Below are 17,199 nucleotides of genomic sequence, written 5' to 3'. Positions count from 1 at the left end.
TAGAGCACCTTTGGATAATTATCATTATTAACTGTCATCATCATAAGAGAAGCTACCATTGGCTAACGCTTCCTATGACAGTGTCCTCACCTGTAGGATCATCGCACTGCTCTCACCTCACGGGATTGTTGGTGAGGATGACGCAAAGCTAATGTTTGTGAAGCGTTTGGAACAGGGCCTGGCATGTAGCAAGCGTCATGTAATTGAGAATCAACACTGAAAATATAAAAGTGATGGTTTGCTGAATGCTTAAGGAGGATGACCTCATGATACATCCCTGAGGAGGCTACCATTACATCCATTTTACAGGTGGGAAAGCTGACAGCTCAGAGCCACCTGGGGAAGAATGTTACGCCCCTCAGGAGGCAAGCTCTTAGAGCTTGAGGATGCTGGAGGCTTGGAAGGGGGGATTGCAACCCAGGGTCACCTGCCTTCCAATCCACTGGCTCCCGTCTCTCTCCTCCCCTTCCGCGGGTCCCCAGTGGGGAGGCAGGATGCTGCAGACTCTGGAGAAGGTATTTCAGGAGGGTGATCTGAGCCCTCAGCCAGGCGACGGTTATTAATAGCCAGGCCTTAGTGCCCCGCTAGGGGCGGGCAGGCTCTGGGGGGAAGGGAGCGGGAGGGAGGGCGGAGCTGAGCCCAGCTGAGCTGGGGGAGGAGAGTCCGGAGAGGCTGGCAGAACTTGGCCGCGAAGGCCCCTCCCAGTCCCCCCGGGAGCCCAGCTGTCCCCTCCGCAGATTCTCCGGGGCTGGTTCATCACCTCTGAATACTCCTGTGACAGGAGGTGCTTGCAGAGCCCGCCTCCAGCCCCAAGCAGGAATAAATAGAAGGCACCCAGCCCAGGAGAAGCAAGAAGTTTCTAGACCTGCGTTCCCGGTTTATTAAGCTCTCCGCTCCACTCAGCGGCTCTGGCTGAGAGCCTGGACGGCCTGGGCGGACGGTGGCTGGCTCATCTCCGGTGAGGCTGTGTGGAGAGGGGTCCTGGAGAATTCTGCTGCACCGGCCAAGGGTCGCCTTTGGTGGCTGGAGAGCCTTGCGGGGCTGGGACCCCAGCCTGGTGTGTGCCTCTGTCCTCGGCAGTGGCATTTTCCGAAGCTGAAGAATAACCTTGGAAGGCCAGTGCACCCACATCCCCTTGCTGTGTGACCTTGGGCAGGTGGCTCCCTCTCTCTGAGCCTCTGTTTCCCCTCCAGCTCAGCAGCCGCCATGGCTGATGGTCAGATGCCCTTCCCCTGCCATTACACGAGCCGCCGGCGCCGGGACCCCTTCCGGGACTCATCTCTGTCCTCTCGCCTGCTGGATGATGGCTTCGGAATGGACCCCTTCCCCGACGACTTGACTGCCCCTTGGCCCGACTGGGCCCTGCCTCGACTCTCCTCCGCCTGGCCGGGGACCCTGAGGTCGGGCATGGTGCCCCGGGGGCCCTCTGCTGTGGCCAGATTTGGGGTGCCTGCCGAGGGCAGGAGCCCACCCCCCTTCCCCGGGGAGCCCTGGAAAGTGTGTGTCAATGTGCACAGCTTTAAGCCGGAGGAGCTGATGGTAAAGACCAAGGACGGATACGTGGAGGTGTCTGGTGAGTGGGGGGCAGGAAGGAGAGAAGCCGGGGAGGGGGTGTAGACCTCAGACCTGGAAGAGCCAAGAGAACGCTCCTTTGGAGGGGACGCTGTGGCTGCATGACACAGGTGACTTCAGGGCTCAGGAATGCAGCCCATAAAAGTTCTCTTTACGGAAAAGCTCTCCTCTTCCAGCTCCTGGGGGGAATTTTAACCTGATTCAGCTGCTGGGGGCTTTGGGCGCTGCATCAGCCAGCCAACAGGCAGGGGAATAGAAACCACGTTGCATGTCCTAACAGAGAGAATTTAATATAAAGAATAAGTTGAGCAGATATAGGAGTGAAAAGCCAAAGAAGAAGTGGGGTTCACGTACCCAAGCATCACGACACAGTCCAGAAGGGGGTGTTTGATGCTGTGTAATGACAGTGTTAGTAACTAGCTCAGGTTTCAAGAGAAACACCTTCCCTTGTCCCAGATGAGGAAACTGAGGCATAATTGTCATTATAAGGCTACGACGTGGTAACCCTGGTCGAGCGCTTACGGTCTCCCAGGCACCGTACTCAGAGCTTTACCTGTGGCATCTCAATGAACACAAGCAGAAGGGGCGGGGCCTGTCTCCTCTTTTTTACAGATGAGGAAACTGAGGCACAGAGAGGTTAAAGTAACCCACCCAAGATCACCAAGGATTCCAACCCCGGCTGTCTGGGAATTGGGAGGCCAGAAGCAAGTTGACAATTTGTTGAGCACCTACCAGGTGCCAAGGGCTACAGCTCTTATATTCCTGCTCTCAAGTAATCTTCACTCCAGCCTTGAGAAGCAGAGGTGGCTAGTCCCATTTTGCAGCTGAGGAGGCTAAGGCCCAGGTGGGCACTCGTCCAAGGTCACGCCGTGAGTTAGCAGCAGGCAGAGTCTGGGCCTGCCCACGTCCCAGCCTGGGAGAGGGAATGTTTTGGGGAAGAGGAAAGAGGAGATGGACACTCAGTGCCTGCGAAGCAGGGCAGCAGGGGAAAAGCTTTCTGTCCCTTCCCTCCCAATTAATGTTCCATTAAAAAGCATGTTCCTGGCAGGCTCCACCAGCTGGAAAATCAATAAAAGCCATTGCAAACAGGCTGGGTAGGGACTAGCCCCAGCAGAGCAGTCTTCAGGGGGAGTTTCAAAGGCTCCCAGGGCAGAATTATAAACATCAGAGGCTCCGGAGGGTGTGGTGGGCCAGGCGGCATTCTGGGGCCTTATGTGGGTGGAGGGAGATGGCCAGGGTGCCAGCCGCCTGAAACCATTTCTCTGGGCTTTGTTTTCTTATCCGGAAATTGGGGTTCAAATGGTTACACGGCCTAAGGATTTTTGTCTTAGATGACGCATGTAAAGTGTGTACATAGTGCCTAGAACACAAGGGATCGGCATTGTTCTGGTGTTACTAGAATATTAAGGCCCCAAGACATACATACCTACATACATCCATAAATGCTAGATGTTCTTTGAGACCCAGGTTCAAATCCCACCACCACTGTTCAATCTCTGAATGGATATGGACAAGAAAGTCTTTTCACTGCTCTGAGCCTCGGCTTCCCCATCTGAAGAGTGGAGATCCTGATAATATCCATCTTGCAAGGCTGCAGGGAAGATTAAGTACGTGCAGACGATCCATGATAATAAATGCAGAGTGTCTGTAAAATGGAGCTAATACTAGTGTCTGCCTGGCACTCTGCAAACAAGGTGATTATTATCACCGCTCTTCCTGTCTTTGTTTGAATTAGGGTTCCAGAGGCTTCCGCCCCAGGGTGGAGGGTGTCCCATGCCCTGTGGCCCCTTCAGGAGAACTCTGTCCAGCCTGGAGAGCTTCTTCCTCTCCATCCTCCTTCCTAGGTGGGGTCTGGCAGCTCCAGGCTGAGATCCCAGCTGAGTACCGCACTAACCCAGAGGCTTCGAGTGGGTCACCTAGCCTCAGCTTCCACATCTGTAAAATGGGGTCATTGGGGGCTTAAATAAGACAAAGACAGACAAAGCCTTTTCAGGTTGAAAATGCCTCACAGCTGTGCACTTAGCAACATCGGCTTGACAGAATCCAAATCCCCCAAGAATACATACAGAGATTTTTATAACAGGGATTTAAAAAATCAAATCGATTATCAGGGGCTCCGTTTGAACAGCAACTTTCAAGGGACGTGGGAAGTCAGATCTGTCTCCCATCCTACCTCACTTAATGACACACCCATTCTTCCTCAAGCTGTTTGTGCAGGGCACTGTGCTAAACGCAGCCAGATGTTGGTTCACTGGTTCCTCACATGGACTTCCAAGGAAATATGCGTAGGTTTGTTGCACCCATTTTACAGATGAGGAAACTGAGGCCCAGAGAGACTAAGTCACCCGAGATCACTTGCTTCTCCATGGCAAGGTCTGAAATTCAAAGCCAGGCCTGCTTAGGTAGTTCCAAGTCAGGATGGCTGGATCTGCTTCTAATTGAGTGGCCTGGGACAAATGCTACGACCTCTTGGGCCTCAGCTTTACCCTTGGTCTTATGAGGAGTTGGACTAGATCAGTATTTGCCAAATGGTGTGTTTTAAGATATCACTGGGCATCTGATAAATGCTGGTCTCCTCACTGCAGGACTTATCAGAGCATTGAATTTGCTAATGGCGTTTATGAATCTCTGAGAGGTAGCCCTGTCTTATCTGACCACATATGAGTGTCTAGGCCCAGGGAAGTGTTTGGAAAATGCTAGACTAGATGGTTTCCATCATGCCTCACATATACCCCTCCCCCACCCTGCAGCCACCAGCCAAGAAATGTTCTCTTCATGGGCCGCTGGCCCAGGCCCTGGCCGAGGAAGGGACTGGAAAGCCAGAGGCTCTATTCCACCCCCTCTCCTGAATCCCAGGGCCTCTGCCTCCCCTGGAAACAGCCCCTTCTTTCTTCAGCTGGGCCGATGGCTTTCCCCGAAGTGCTGATGCTGCTTCTTGGCACCTAAATTTCTCGGTGGCTGTGAGGGACCTCTAGCTTCCCCTGGCCTCCAGATGGGTTCGTTCTTTTGTTTTTTTCATAATAATTGCTTTTTTGTTTACCAACATAAAATATTTCCATGGTAGAAAATGTAGACAGGAAAGCAAAATAAGAAATTAAAAATCAGTCGTAATCCTTAAGCTGCCCCAGTAAATAGATATCCAAATACCATGCAAATTAAGCTTCAGCAGGGGCCTCCTAGCAAAACCCTCTTTCACCCAGCTTAACACCCTCCCCCAAGCCCCCCTTTACGGAGCTGCCTTTGCTTAGAGATCCCCCCACAACCCCGGTACCCTATTTTCAGAGCATGGACAGAGAGGTTTAGCTTCTGTGGGTCAGTTTTTTCCCCCAGTATCAAAATAAACCACAAGCATTCACCTTCACATGGTATTTTTACAACTTTCAAAGCAATTCTGTGACTCATTGGCTCCTAGGAAGTTGTTGTCACCGCCATTGTAGAGAAGAAGAGAGATGTGCTGGGAAATGTCAGAGCAGGGACTCCAATCCCCAACCCACATCCCTGCCTTGGAGTCTTTGCTCCAGCACTTCCAAGCTGTGTGACCTGGGGCACATCACTTAACCTCTCTGAACTTCCATTTCCCCATCCACAAAATGGTAATAATAAAAGTACCTGCTTTCTAAGGTTTTTGTGAAAAATGAACAGTTGATATCGGTAAGGTGCTTAGAACAGTGGCGGACACCAAGGAAGCGCCGCAACATAAGAGCTGGCTGTTATTATTCTCACCATCACCATCATTATCATTTATTATTGCCAGGACAGCAAGTGTGCAAAAGGGCTGAGTCAGAGGCACTGGCCTGTCCCCAGGGGAAGCAGGTCTCCGGAGGCCCAGGCTTTGGGAAGGGGACCAGGGGACAGACAGTGTTCCTCTGGCCACAGGCCTGTATCAGAGCTGGTCAGCTGGTGGTCACGGACTTGGCAGGTCAGAATAAACTCTCTGAGCTTCAAGAGGCAGCACGTTGGCAGAATAGTATGTTCTGGTTAGCCAGACACTCCCGTTGAAAAATGAATTCCTGTAAATGTACCCCTTTCCGCCCAGCTGGTGGGAGACTACGTTAATGCAGCCTTTCCTAAGGGAAATTTACAACATACAGAGCAAGGCTTCGAAATTCTAGAACTTGGAACTTATCCTAGGAAGTCATGAGGCCAGGTGTGAAGATCTAGCTACAAGAATGTTCAGTACAGTGAGGTTCTTTCTGATGTCAGAAACCCTCTCAGTGCCCCAAAGCCGGGGATTGGCTAAATGAACTTATATCTCCCCGCAGCCATTAAAAGTCAGGTTGGCAGTGAATATTCGCTATAATATGGAAAAATAATTATAACTCATCAGTAAGAGAGAAAAACAATTTTCAGGTGTAACATACAGTATGATCTCATTTGATAAAACGGGTGATATACGTCTATACTATATAACATGTATGCATTTCTAAGTAACATAGAAAAGTCCGGAACTTATACAAAAATGTGGTTTCCTTGGGGTGATGGAATTATGGAGGGTTTTGATTTTTTTTCTTTCTTTTCTACATTTTCAAACATACACATGCGTTATCTTGTAATCAGAAAAAATGTTATTAATAAAGGCATAATGAATAATAAAAAGGTAATGGATAATGTAATCACCTATAAATTATCAGCTTAAAATCTTGACTGCAGTAAGACACTATATTACACAAGGTTATTTACAGTCTAGATTCCAAAGCCCCTCAGAAGGATGTCCGCGGGTAAGTGAGGGTTCTTGGCTCTGGAATGTGGTGTCACAAGTGAGGAACGAGTAATAATAGGAGCCTGATGGCTCTGCCAGGCGCTAATCCGATTTGTTTAACGAGAAATTAGAGATACTCTCTCCATTTAAAAAAAAAAAAGCGGGGATGGCCAACGGGCTCAGAATTTGTTACATAAATTGCAGACGGCAGCCAGTTTGCGCCTAAGCCGTCTTGTAATTTCATATTTTTCCTTCCTAAGGAAAGAAAAAAAGCCCTCGCCTGCCAGCCTGGAGGAGGAGGGGTGGGTGGAATTTTACATCCATGGCGACTAATGTGTCATTTCTCAGGAAAGCCCCCTTAGGGTGTTGTTTTCTTTTAGCAGGTTGAAGCATTATTTCCAGGCAGTTCTTTCAGGACTCAGTACAGATAATGGGGCCCAAATAACTAACTGGAAGCTGGAACAGGCGGAGGGACATCGGACCCCAGCCCTTGGCTTCGATTCCAAGAGTTGGTTCTGAGACTGGGGCTGCCATGCACTTGCTGGGTGCCCTTAGACCCATCCCTGGGCCTCAGTTTTCACATCGGTAACTGAGGGAGAAAGAGGCCCATCCTCAGAGCTGGGAAAGGGCTCTGTGCATTATAAAGCCAGCTGGGTGGCAAACTAGCCCCACTTTTTTCCTCTCACCCATTCTGGGATGTTGGCCTCAGGGGTCTCCTGGCTGGTTAGGAGAGAGGGGTGAGAGGCAAGGCTTCGAAGATGCCGTGCCACATCTTAGAAGACAGGAGACAGACTGTGATTTCCCACGTCTAACGCATAATCATCTACAAACCACGGTCAAGGCCTCCTGACCTGCCTGTTGTCTCACCGCATCTTCACAACAGCCTGGGAGGTAGTATCAAGTGGGTCCACTTAGCAGATGAGGGACCAGAGGCTCAGACAACCAGAGCCTCTAGACCAAGCCCCGAGCCACACAGCGAGGCCGGGGCAGGTTTTACCTCTGAGCCTGAGTCCTGAATGATGCCCGAGGGACATAGCTGCTGACACATGGCTTTCTTCTCCCTTCCAGGTAAACATGAAGAGAAGCAGCAAGAAGGTGGCATTGTTTCCAAGAACTTCACAAAGAAAATCCAGTAAGTAACCTGGCAGTTGGATTTCAGGGTAGGATTGGAGTGGAAGTGGGGATGCTGGGATCTGAGATCTGGGGTCTCTCCCTCTTGGGCATCTCTACTTCAAGATACACACCCCTGCCCCCAGGGCAGGGAATTGAACCCTTGCACCTCAAGGGGAGAAGGTATCACAGCAAACGTGCAATAGGTTCCCAGAAAGGGCGGCACGTAGGTTGTGCCAAGTCATCTGCTCAGTGCCCCGTGGGGTGGGATTAACAATCTCATTCTGTAGATGAAGAATCCGAGAATAGGAAAGGCGAGATGACTTGTCCACAATTCCATGTAAATTGGGGCGCTCACCCACCCATGTGATATGATGCCCCCAAATTCCCCAATAGAATCTTTCGAAGGCTGCTTGCTCTAAGTCTCCCATGGCCAAGGGAACGCGCGCCTTCCCTAAAGCATCCACGTGAATTAGGCTGGAAGGTGTCCTGCTGTCATCACTACTCACCACTTAGAGGGGTCTTCAGGCTGAGAGACTGGGACAAAGGAAAGGCCAGTTTTGCTGAGGGGAGTGAGAAGGGCTGAGGCGGGGCGGGGGGTGGGGGGGATTATGCGAGCAGCAGAAAGACCAGCAGACCGAGCCAATGAGTCAAAGCCACCCTGAGGCCCCGATGGCAACAACTGTAGGCACAAGAGACTCACCTTCCCCCTAATCAGCGTCCTTCCCCTATGTGCACTTCTCGGTCCGAAGTCTTTTCCCAGTCCCGTTTCACCTTTGCAGCAAAGGTATGCAGTGGGGAAAGGAGACATTACCTTCCTTGTATTATGGGGAAACGAAATCTCCCAGAAGGGAAGGGACATACCCAAGGTCCTTAAAATTAGCATCTAGAACAGCCCAAACAGACCTTTGAACTCTGAGTTCACTGTGTTCATTCCTTGAGCAAGGAATGCCCTTTCCTCACCTGTGAAAGGGATGGATGCTGAAAAGGACATGAGATCACGGCACTGTGATGGGCACACAGCAGGTCCCCATAAGTGGTGGTTTGTTGTTACTATTATTGTTGTTGTTACTGCATCTTAACTCCTCCCCTCGCCCTGGCAAAGATATCCTGTGTCTGGAGAGATTGCACAAACCGAATTCTGAGGCTGCTTTCAGCTTTAGGATTCTGTAGTCCTTTCTCTCCTGCCATGTGCCCATTCCTAACCCACCGGGTGCCTCTGGAGTACTTCAAAGGCTGTAGCCACTTCCTGATAAGGCAAACGCCAAACTGTTCTTCTCCGCCATCCCTGGCTCACCTGCCATCCCCAAGACCCACGCCTTTCCCTAGTACCGCAGCCAGCCGGAACAAATGTTGCTGATGGGGGAGAGATGAGGGAGAGAGGGAGGGAGGGGGCTGATGTTTCTTTCTTTCTTTCTTTCTTTTTAATAAATAATTTATTTATTATTTTTGGCTGCACGCGGGCTTTCTCTAGTTGCGGTGAGCAGGGGCTACTCTTCGTTGTGGTGCACGGGCTTCTCATTGCGGTGGCTTCTCTTGTTGCGGAGCACGGGCTCTAGGCGCGCGGGCTTCAGTAGTTGTGGCTTGCAGTCTTCCATAGTTGCGGCTCCTGGGCTCTAGAGCGCAGGCTCAGTAGTTGTGGCGCACGGGCTTCGTTGCTCCATGGCATGTGGGATCTTCCCGGACCAGGGCTTGAACCCCTGTCCCCTGCATTGGCAGGCGGATTCTTAACCACTGCGCCACGAGGGAAGCCCTGATGTTTCTTTTAAGAGACTGAAATAAGGTCTCAGGATGGAGTCACAGGCAGGGCAGAGCTGTGAAAGGGACTGAACCGGAAAGAAGTCAGCAAATTCATCATCTCTAAAAGACAGCCATTTCCATGGATCTCACCATCTCCGAGGCCTCCGGGAAGACAGCTTGCTGGGAGCTACTTGACCAGATAGGAGTTCCTAAAGCTGCTGGAGCCTTGGCAGCTGGGCTGGGCTGCTTGTTAGGACACTGGACTGACATGGCCAGGAGCCCCCCAGAGGCTCTCCTTAGTCAACCAGTCATCCCAACCCTGTCCCTGGACCCTCCAAGCCTCCCCGCATTCCAGCGACTAAAGGGCCCCCAGGACCCTCCTCCATCACTTCGGCATGGATCCATCCATTCTGGTTGGTCCAGCTGTGCCAGTTGTTAAATATTGTTGAACCTCGCCTCTGCGTGTAGGGAGTCCCAGCTCCATGACTGAGTGGGTGACTTGCAGCAAAATGCTGAACTGCTCTGAACTTCTGTTCCTGTATCCCTCCTTCCCTCAGGATGGGGAATGAGAGGATGTGTACAGACTCAGCGCCCAGCCCATGGGAATTAAAATTATTAAAGATTCCACAAGGCTGGAATCACACAAGAGCAGCTGGGACTTCTGGGACCTCCTGGCTCTGCCCAGACTACAGACACCAAGCAGTGGGACTGGGGTCTGGGATGGCTTTAGCCCCATCTCAGAGGTCTCATTGCCTCTCCCAGGAAAAGCTCCAGTCACTAGAGGCCAGGGAAGCTCCTTCAGCCAGGCTGAGATCCTTCCTTGGAGATATAGCCAGGCTGAGATCCTTCCTTAGAGATATCCTCCCAGACAGGATGCTGCAGCCGTTTGCCTCAGCCACGGCTAGGAATTCTTCTCAACACATCCATCCCCATGTGAAAGACCCTGTTTTGACTGGATGAGGGAGAGAGGGAGAGGTCTTGGAATTTGCCAGTCAGGTTGGGTGCAGGGCAAAGCCTGGAGATGGGGGCTTTTCCACACCCAGCTGGAGTGAGAGGCCAGGGGATGCCGGAAGTCATCAATGGAGGATGCCCAGAACCGAAGCAGACGTGAGTGTCTTTGCTCCACATCTTCCGCGGTGTCTGTCTGATCTGCCGTTTAGTGACCCCGGTGGTGTGTCAGGAGTCATGTTAAAAGATGGAGAGTTTTAATTTTGTCTCATCTTTAAAAGGATGCTATAACCATAAACAAGATGAAAAGATAACCCTCAGAATGGGAGAAAATATTTGCAAATGAAGCAACTGACAAAGGATTAATCTCCAAAGTTTACAAGCAGCTCATGCAGCTCAATATCAAAAAAACAAACAACCCAATCCAAAAATGGGCAGAAGACCTAGATAGGCATTTCTCCAAAGAAGATATACAGATTGCCAACAAATCCATGAAAGGATGCTCAACATCACTAATCATTAGAGAAATGCAAATCAAAGCTACAATGAGATATCATCTCACCTCAGTCAGAATGGCCATCATCAAAAAAATCTACAAACAATAAAAGCTGGAGAGGGTGTGGAGAAGAGGGAGCCCTCTTGCACTATTGGTGGGAATGTAAATTGATACAGCCACTGTGGAGAACAGTATGGAGGTTCCTTCAAAAACTAAAAACACAACTACCATATGACCCAGCAATCCCACTACTGGGCACATACCCTGAGAAAACCATAATTCAAAAAGAGTCATGTACCACAGTGTTCACTGCAGCTCTATTTACAATAGCCAGGACATGGAAGCAACCCAAGTGTCCATCGACAGATGAATGGATAAAGAAGATGTGGCACATCTATACAATGGAATATTACTCAGCCATAAAAAGAAGCGAAATTGAGTTATTTGTAGTGAGGTGGATGGACCTAGAGTCTGTTGTACAGAGTGAAGTAAGTCAGAAAGAGAAAAACAAATACTGTATGCTGACACATATATATGGAATCTAAGAAAAAAAAAGGTTCTGAAGAACCTAGGGACAGGACAGGAATAAAGACACAGATGTAGAGAATGGACCTGAGGACACGGGGAGGGGGAAGGGTAAGCTGTGACAAAGTGAGAGAGTGGCATGGACATATATACACCACCAAACGTAAAATAGATAGCTAGTGGGAAGCAGCCGCATAGCACAGGGAGATCAGCTCGGTGCTTTGTGACCACCTAGAGGGGTGGGATAGGGAGGGTGGGAGGGAGACGCAAGAGGGAGGAGATATGGGGATATATGTATACGTATAGCTGATTCACTTTGTTATACAGCAGAAACTAAGACACCACTGTAAAGCAATTGTACTCCAGTAAAGATGTTTAAAAAAAAGGATGCTATAGAGTAGGTATCATTAAGCTTACCTTGTGGATGAGGAAACTGAGGCTCAGAGGATGATGGGACTCAGCTAAGGTCACACAACCAATAATGAGCCGGTCTGGGACTTGAACACAGGTCTCTCCACCTTCCAGGCCCACGACCTTCCTGTTCGGTTAGGGGAAACCAAATGAGTGGTTCACGAACCATCTTCAACTAGTTTTTGCCTTCTGTGCTTACGTTCCCGTACTATTATTTGCTCACGGCTTTTTTTCTTTTCGATCAACTTGCTTTTGATAAGGTTCAATTCTCATCAGTCAAACGTTCACTGAAGAAGGCAATTGTAAAATAAATCCAACGGAAGCAAAATGTGGTTAAATTCTAACTAGGCCATGTTGCCTGCCTGAAGGTCTAAGTCATAGATTAGCTCTTTCTTTGTTAAAAGAGAGAAAATAGCAAGAGATAGAGGCCAAGGTGTTACAGGCATGTTAACACAGAGCTGAGACTTCCCCTTAGATGTGAATGAAAGATCTGCAAGAGGGTTGAGGAGGAATAGCTCTCCCACCACGTGTTTCAATATAGAGGTCACCCGGTGAGAGCCCTTGAACAAGTCTCTCCCCATCTCGGGGCCTCAGTTTCCTCGTGTGTAACACGGGAGCATCGTCCTGGACAGTCGAGATCCTTTCGGGCTCTGACAGTTCATGGGTCAGTGCTTGCGCTAAAATCGTCTCAGCTGTCAAGATGCTCACTTGTACAGCCAATAACTTCAATAACAATGCAGGAGGCGAGGCTGACTGAGCACTTCCTGTATGCCAGGCGCTGTGCTAAGCCCTTTGCTTCCATCGTCCTACATAATTCTCACACCACCCTAAGAGATAGATGCTATTTTTAACCCCCTTTTCCTATAAGGAAATAAGTTCAGAGAGGCAGGATCACTAGCCCAAGGTCGCACAGTCAGGAAGAACCAGGATCTGAACTCACGTCTGCCCGCCTGCAAAGTCCATGCTTGTGGACCACGGCTGCCCTGTCATATTGTCCCAGGTGTTCTGTGGGTTGGCGTGCAAAGGGTTAGACGGAGTCAGCTCATCCCCAGCCCAGAGAGGGAGGTCCAAGCTCTTGGCCTTGTCTCTACTTCAGAAGTGTGGCTTGGCAACTGCGCAAGTTCCCGTTCTCTTCCGTCCTTCCCTGCAGCCCCTTGGTAATCTCCGTGGCTCAATTTGGCAGGAGTCTCCCTGGTAGAGGAAGTTCACGTGGCTACAGGTGGCTGTTCACAGCAAAAAACTCCCCAACCCCTCCAGGAAGGGTCCTTCTGCCCATGACCAGAATGGGCTCACCTTACTTCCTGGGTCTTTCATCAAGACCCCTGCATTGACAATAGTCAGAGCCAGCCTGGACCGGCGATCTATGGGGATTGAACCTTCTGGCTTTCCCTACCGTGGACCTTTTTTCAAAATTCTGGTGCCTGGGGAGACAGGGGAGCATCATGATAAGCTACTCTGAGTTCGGAGACCGGGATTCCAATTCTATTCTCCTCTGCTGCTTGCCGGCTGTGTGACCTTGGGCAAATCAGTTCACCTCTCTGATCTCAGTCTCCTCATCTATAAATTGGGGATAGTAGTGGAACTTGCCTGCTGGGATTATTATCAAAATAATAATCCCACCAGGCAATATCGAAAATATTTTCTTTCAAATGAAATGAGAATGTTTGGCTATATTAAAGATAATAAATGAATCGTGTGTTTCTCCTAGGCTTCCTGCAGAGGTGGATCCTGTGACAGTATTCGCCTCGCTTTCCCCAGAAGGCCTGCTGATCATCGAAGCCCCCCAGATCCCCCCTTACTCACCATTTGGAGAGAGCAGTTTCAACAATGAGCTTCCCCAAGACAGCCAGGAAGTCACTTGTACCTGAGACCCCAGTCTTGGCCCTTCCTTGTTCCCTCCCCAACCCCTGGGCTTCTTTGATTCCAGGATACATTACTTTAGCTGAACTCGTAGATTTAGTGCGACTGAAATGTTGGGGGTCAGGGTGGATTGACCAGATTCCCTGGAGAGTGTAATAGTAGGTTTTTCCGCAAGATGGCGCAATTGGCAGGTCGTGTTCCGCTGCTTTAGGCCAAGATGCTGGGAGTTTTTCTTTCTTTACCTTTTCTATCGTGATGAAAATGTTGCACATTCTACAGCTGCAAAACAAATAAAAGGGGACATAACATTTCACATTGTAGCTTACCTTGCAGCTAATGCAAGAGTTGCTTTTCTCTGGGGACCTCCCCATCACCCAGGTTCCCATTCTGGGCTCCCAGTGTCCATGCCTGCCTCAGGGTTTGGTTGACGGAGCCCAGAAGCTCACCCCGCTGTGTTTCTGAAGACCTGGTTTACACAGGCTTATAGACAGGTCTTACATCCCCATATGGGATTTATCCAACAACCACATGAAAACGAACAGTGCCTTCTGCCCTCCACCCAGGCATTTATAGCATGTTCCCAAGCTGGCACTCCCCAAGGACTCTGGAAGCCCCTTAGTTTATTCTCTGGCTAAAGTCCCCCCTTTCTTGTGCCTCCTATGTCCAAGTCGGGATTTTTACAGAGGGGGCTGTCTCCAGACAGCTCCACCAGGAACCAAGCAAAGGCCAGACTGCCTGTCAGGCAGACTCGTGGTACTGTGTCTATGGGTGGGACATGTGTGTCATTGTTATTTGAATTGTGCTGTTTAGGGGAAAATAACAGTAAATAATAATAATAATAAAGGAGCTTGTTCTTAGCTTCGTGTGTTGTTTTGATGGGAACTAAATGCAGTACCACTTAGATATGCCACATCTATTCGGGATGCTTGTGGCAGCAAATAATAATGCCCAGTGCATAGGGGCTTAAATGACATAAATATCTGTCTAACTTTACAAGAAGTTTAGATATGAGTGATTTCGGAGTTACTTTTTCAGCTGTTATGCCACCAAGAACCCAGAGTCTTTCTATCGTTTTCCTCTGCCGTCTCTGACAAGTCTACAAGTTGTGTCTTCATGTTTGCAAGATGGCTGCAGCAGCTCCAAGCATCTCAACCTCATATGACAATGTATAGGAAGAGAAGGCAAGGGTAAAAAAGTCTTTTTGTCTGAATTTCTCTTTTATCGGTAACGTCTTTCCCAGAAGCTCTCAGCAGATTTCTTTCTTTTATTTCATTGACCAAAACTGGGTCACGTGTATGCTGCAGCCAATCCCTGGCAAAGGGAAAGGGAAGCCGCGTTGGGCTAAGATCAATATTGATTTGTCCTTTGAGGCCAGGAACATTGCTGCCTGAAAAAACAAGGTTCTGTCAGGAAGGAGAAAAGGGACAATCAACAATTGAGGGATGCCCCACACTGATGCTGCCAGGAGCCCAGAACCCTGAAAGTAGGGTGGTGGGGAGCAGGGAGGCTACCAGGGTGCATCAGTGAGAACTGTTTCTGTGCTGAGTGCTGGGAAACCCCACTCGAACCGATTTAAGCAAAAAGGGGTGTTTATTGGGCACAGCTGTGAAGTCCAGGTTAAACGCTGCTTTCAGATCTCTAATGATGTTAATAGAACTGTTTGTCTCTTGGTCCTGCGGTGTCGGCTCCATCCCCAGTCTCCCTGTTGCCTCCCACGTCCCCTGCCCCTTTTCTTCTGTGTCCCCATGTCCTCTCAAGTAGTCACAAGACAGCTGTGATCACTACTGCCCCACATCCCCACATTCCCACATTCCAGTCCCCAGCGAGAAAAGCCACTCTTTTCTCATCGCTTCTGCTGGGAGTCATTCTTATTGGACCAGCTTGGGTCACATGACCATCCCTGAGCTAAGCACAGCCCAGGAAATCAGTGCTTTGATTGGTAAGGCCTGGGTCACATGCTCTATCCCTGGAGCCAATCTCACTTAAGCTTCACGTTAGCCCAGGAAGTAGATGTCCAATTTTACGGTGGAGAAGCTGCGTCTCAGGTAAGTCCCATGGTGATGGTAGAACTTGAACCTAGACGTTTGCTTCCGGAAGAGTTAATGAGTTGCAGAGCTTCTTTTTAAGAGCACCTCCAAACCCCGAAATGACAGCAGGAGTCAGTGACCACTTCCTGAGCACCTACTTATTTTGGTCCCATGCTGGGAGCCAAGCATATAGCAAACAGCCACGATTCCTTCCCAGAGGAGCTCAGAGCAGCAACAGGCGTAGGCAGATGATAGAAAGCCCGGCCCTCACCAAATCCTCACTGTGTGCCGTCCTCACTGTGCCACCGTGCTGAGGGCTTTATATGTGTTCATAGATTTAATCACGCTACAATTCTATGAGTGTCACCGAACCAAACTTGGGTCCGCTGGCCCACAGGCAGTAAAGCCAATCTACTGACGCCAGGTGCGGTGAAGGAAAGTGCAGCGTGTACTGCAGGGCGCCAAGCATGGAGTCCAGGCAGCTGGCTTCAAAATGCCTGAACTCCCTGACAGCTTTCAGGGAGAGGTTTCTTTGTGGTACGCGGGCCTCTCACTGCTGCGGCCTCTCCCGTTGCGGAGCACAGGCTCCGGACGCGCAGGCTCTGCCCAGCCGCTCCACGGCATGTGGGATCCTCCTGGACCGGGGCACGAACCCGCGTCCCCTGCATGGGCAGGCGGACCCCCAACCACTGCGCCACCAGGGAAGCCCCAGGGGAAGGTTTTTGAAGACAGGGTGAGGAAGAGGGTTGCCGGGTGTTTGGTCAGCTCTTGGACGTTCTTCTGATTGGTTGGTGGTGAGTTAATTGGGAGTCGGAGTCATCAACCTTCTGGTTCCAACAGGCTGGGCGGGGGCGGGTGTGCCTGCTTATTCTCCGCATGTAGTTAACGTCTTCCACCTGGTGGGGGGGGGCGGGTTTCAGTATCTGCCGAATAGCTAAAGGATTTGCCTCAGAATAGTATCTATAGCCCTTGAGAAGGAGCTAAAGGTCCTTGATTTTGTTTAAAGGCTAAACTATTATAATTTTGTCTGCTTGACCGTTTTCCTTTGTCTCTGTCTTTTCTCGCTTCTCTGATGAAATTTATTCTTTGGAACTCGGGGAACGCCTAGGAAGCTAAAGTTTTACTACGAACAAGAGACAGGTGGAGGGCGGGGAGGGGGGGCGGTCTGTCCCCGTAAGGGTCCTGCTCGCTTACAGGAGGAAGGTTCGGTTCTTAGCTCCATTTTACAGATAAGGAAACTGATGCATGCGAGGATTAGTGCATGGCCCCAAATCACCCACCTGCTAAGCAACAGGCTTAGAGAGTCTGACTCTACTATTAACCCATTAATTACCCTGTTCTGCCTTTCTGTCAGCAAAGCAGAACGTAAGGGTGTCTTAAATGAGTCCGTCCACCTTGTGGGAAGAGAAGTGACCTTTCAAATCGGGGCATGGCAGGGGGGGTGGGGATAGGATTGGCTTATCAGAGGAGGGGTCACTCCAAGGTTGTCAGGCTTGAGCACACGAGGCTGGGGTGGGGAGGTGCCTCACAGGCCCAAGAAAACACAGGAGCCAAAGGGAAGGGTATGTCCCTTTTAAAACCTTTTGATGGTTCCCTGTTGTTCAAAGGATTGAGTCCAAGCTTCTTTGCAGACTTGCAAGGCATTATGGGATCTTCCCCTGGGTCACTGCTCTCCACCCTCCCATAACCTCCTCCCTTCGCCCTGCAGCCCCATCTGACTTCCCTCGGCTCCTCTAACCAGACAGGCCCTGTCTTGCTCCCAGAACTTTGAATACACTGCTGTCTTCTCCAGGGCTTACTCCTCCAGCGTC

At 50.1% G+C, this 17,199-nt stretch overlaps 1 protein-coding gene across 1 annotated transcript; it reads left to right on the top strand.

Annotated features, from left to right (window-relative positions):
* The first annotated feature begins 684 nt into the window (after positions 1-684).
* HSPB8 (heat shock protein family B (small) member 8) lies at positions 685-14,218 on the top strand. The gene is made up of 3 exons (XM_060029375.1): positions 685-1,573; positions 7,340-7,403; positions 13,210-14,218. The coding sequence occupies exons 1-3, from the start codon at positions 1,207-1,209 to the stop codon at positions 13,367-13,369; spliced, it is 591 nt and encodes a 196-aa protein (XP_059885358.1). The 5' UTR covers positions 685-1,206; the 3' UTR covers positions 13,370-14,218.
* The last annotated feature ends 2,981 nt before the right edge of the window (positions 14,219-17,199 follow it).

The sequence above is a fragment of the Delphinus delphis genome, chromosome 13 (assembly GCF_949987515.2).
Source record: "Delphinus delphis chromosome 13, mDelDel1.2, whole genome shotgun sequence".
NCBI classification, from domain to species: Eukaryota; Metazoa; Chordata; class Mammalia; order Artiodactyla; family Delphinidae; genus Delphinus; species Delphinus delphis.
This window is presented reverse-complemented; position numbering and strand designations above follow the sequence as displayed.

Coding starts and splice junctions, on each gene's coding strand:
- HSPB8 (XM_060029375.1), top strand. CDS start 1,207: ATGGCTGATGGTCAGATGCCCTTCCCCTGCCATTACACGAGCCGCCGG. Junction 1,574..7,339: donor CGGATACGTGGAGGTGTCTG/GTGAGTGGGGGG, acceptor TCTCCCTTCCAG/GTAAACATGAAGAGAAGCAG. Junction 7,404..13,209: donor AACTTCACAAAGAAAATCCA/GTAAGTAACCTG, acceptor TGTTTCTCCTAG/GCTTCCTGCAGAGGTGGATC.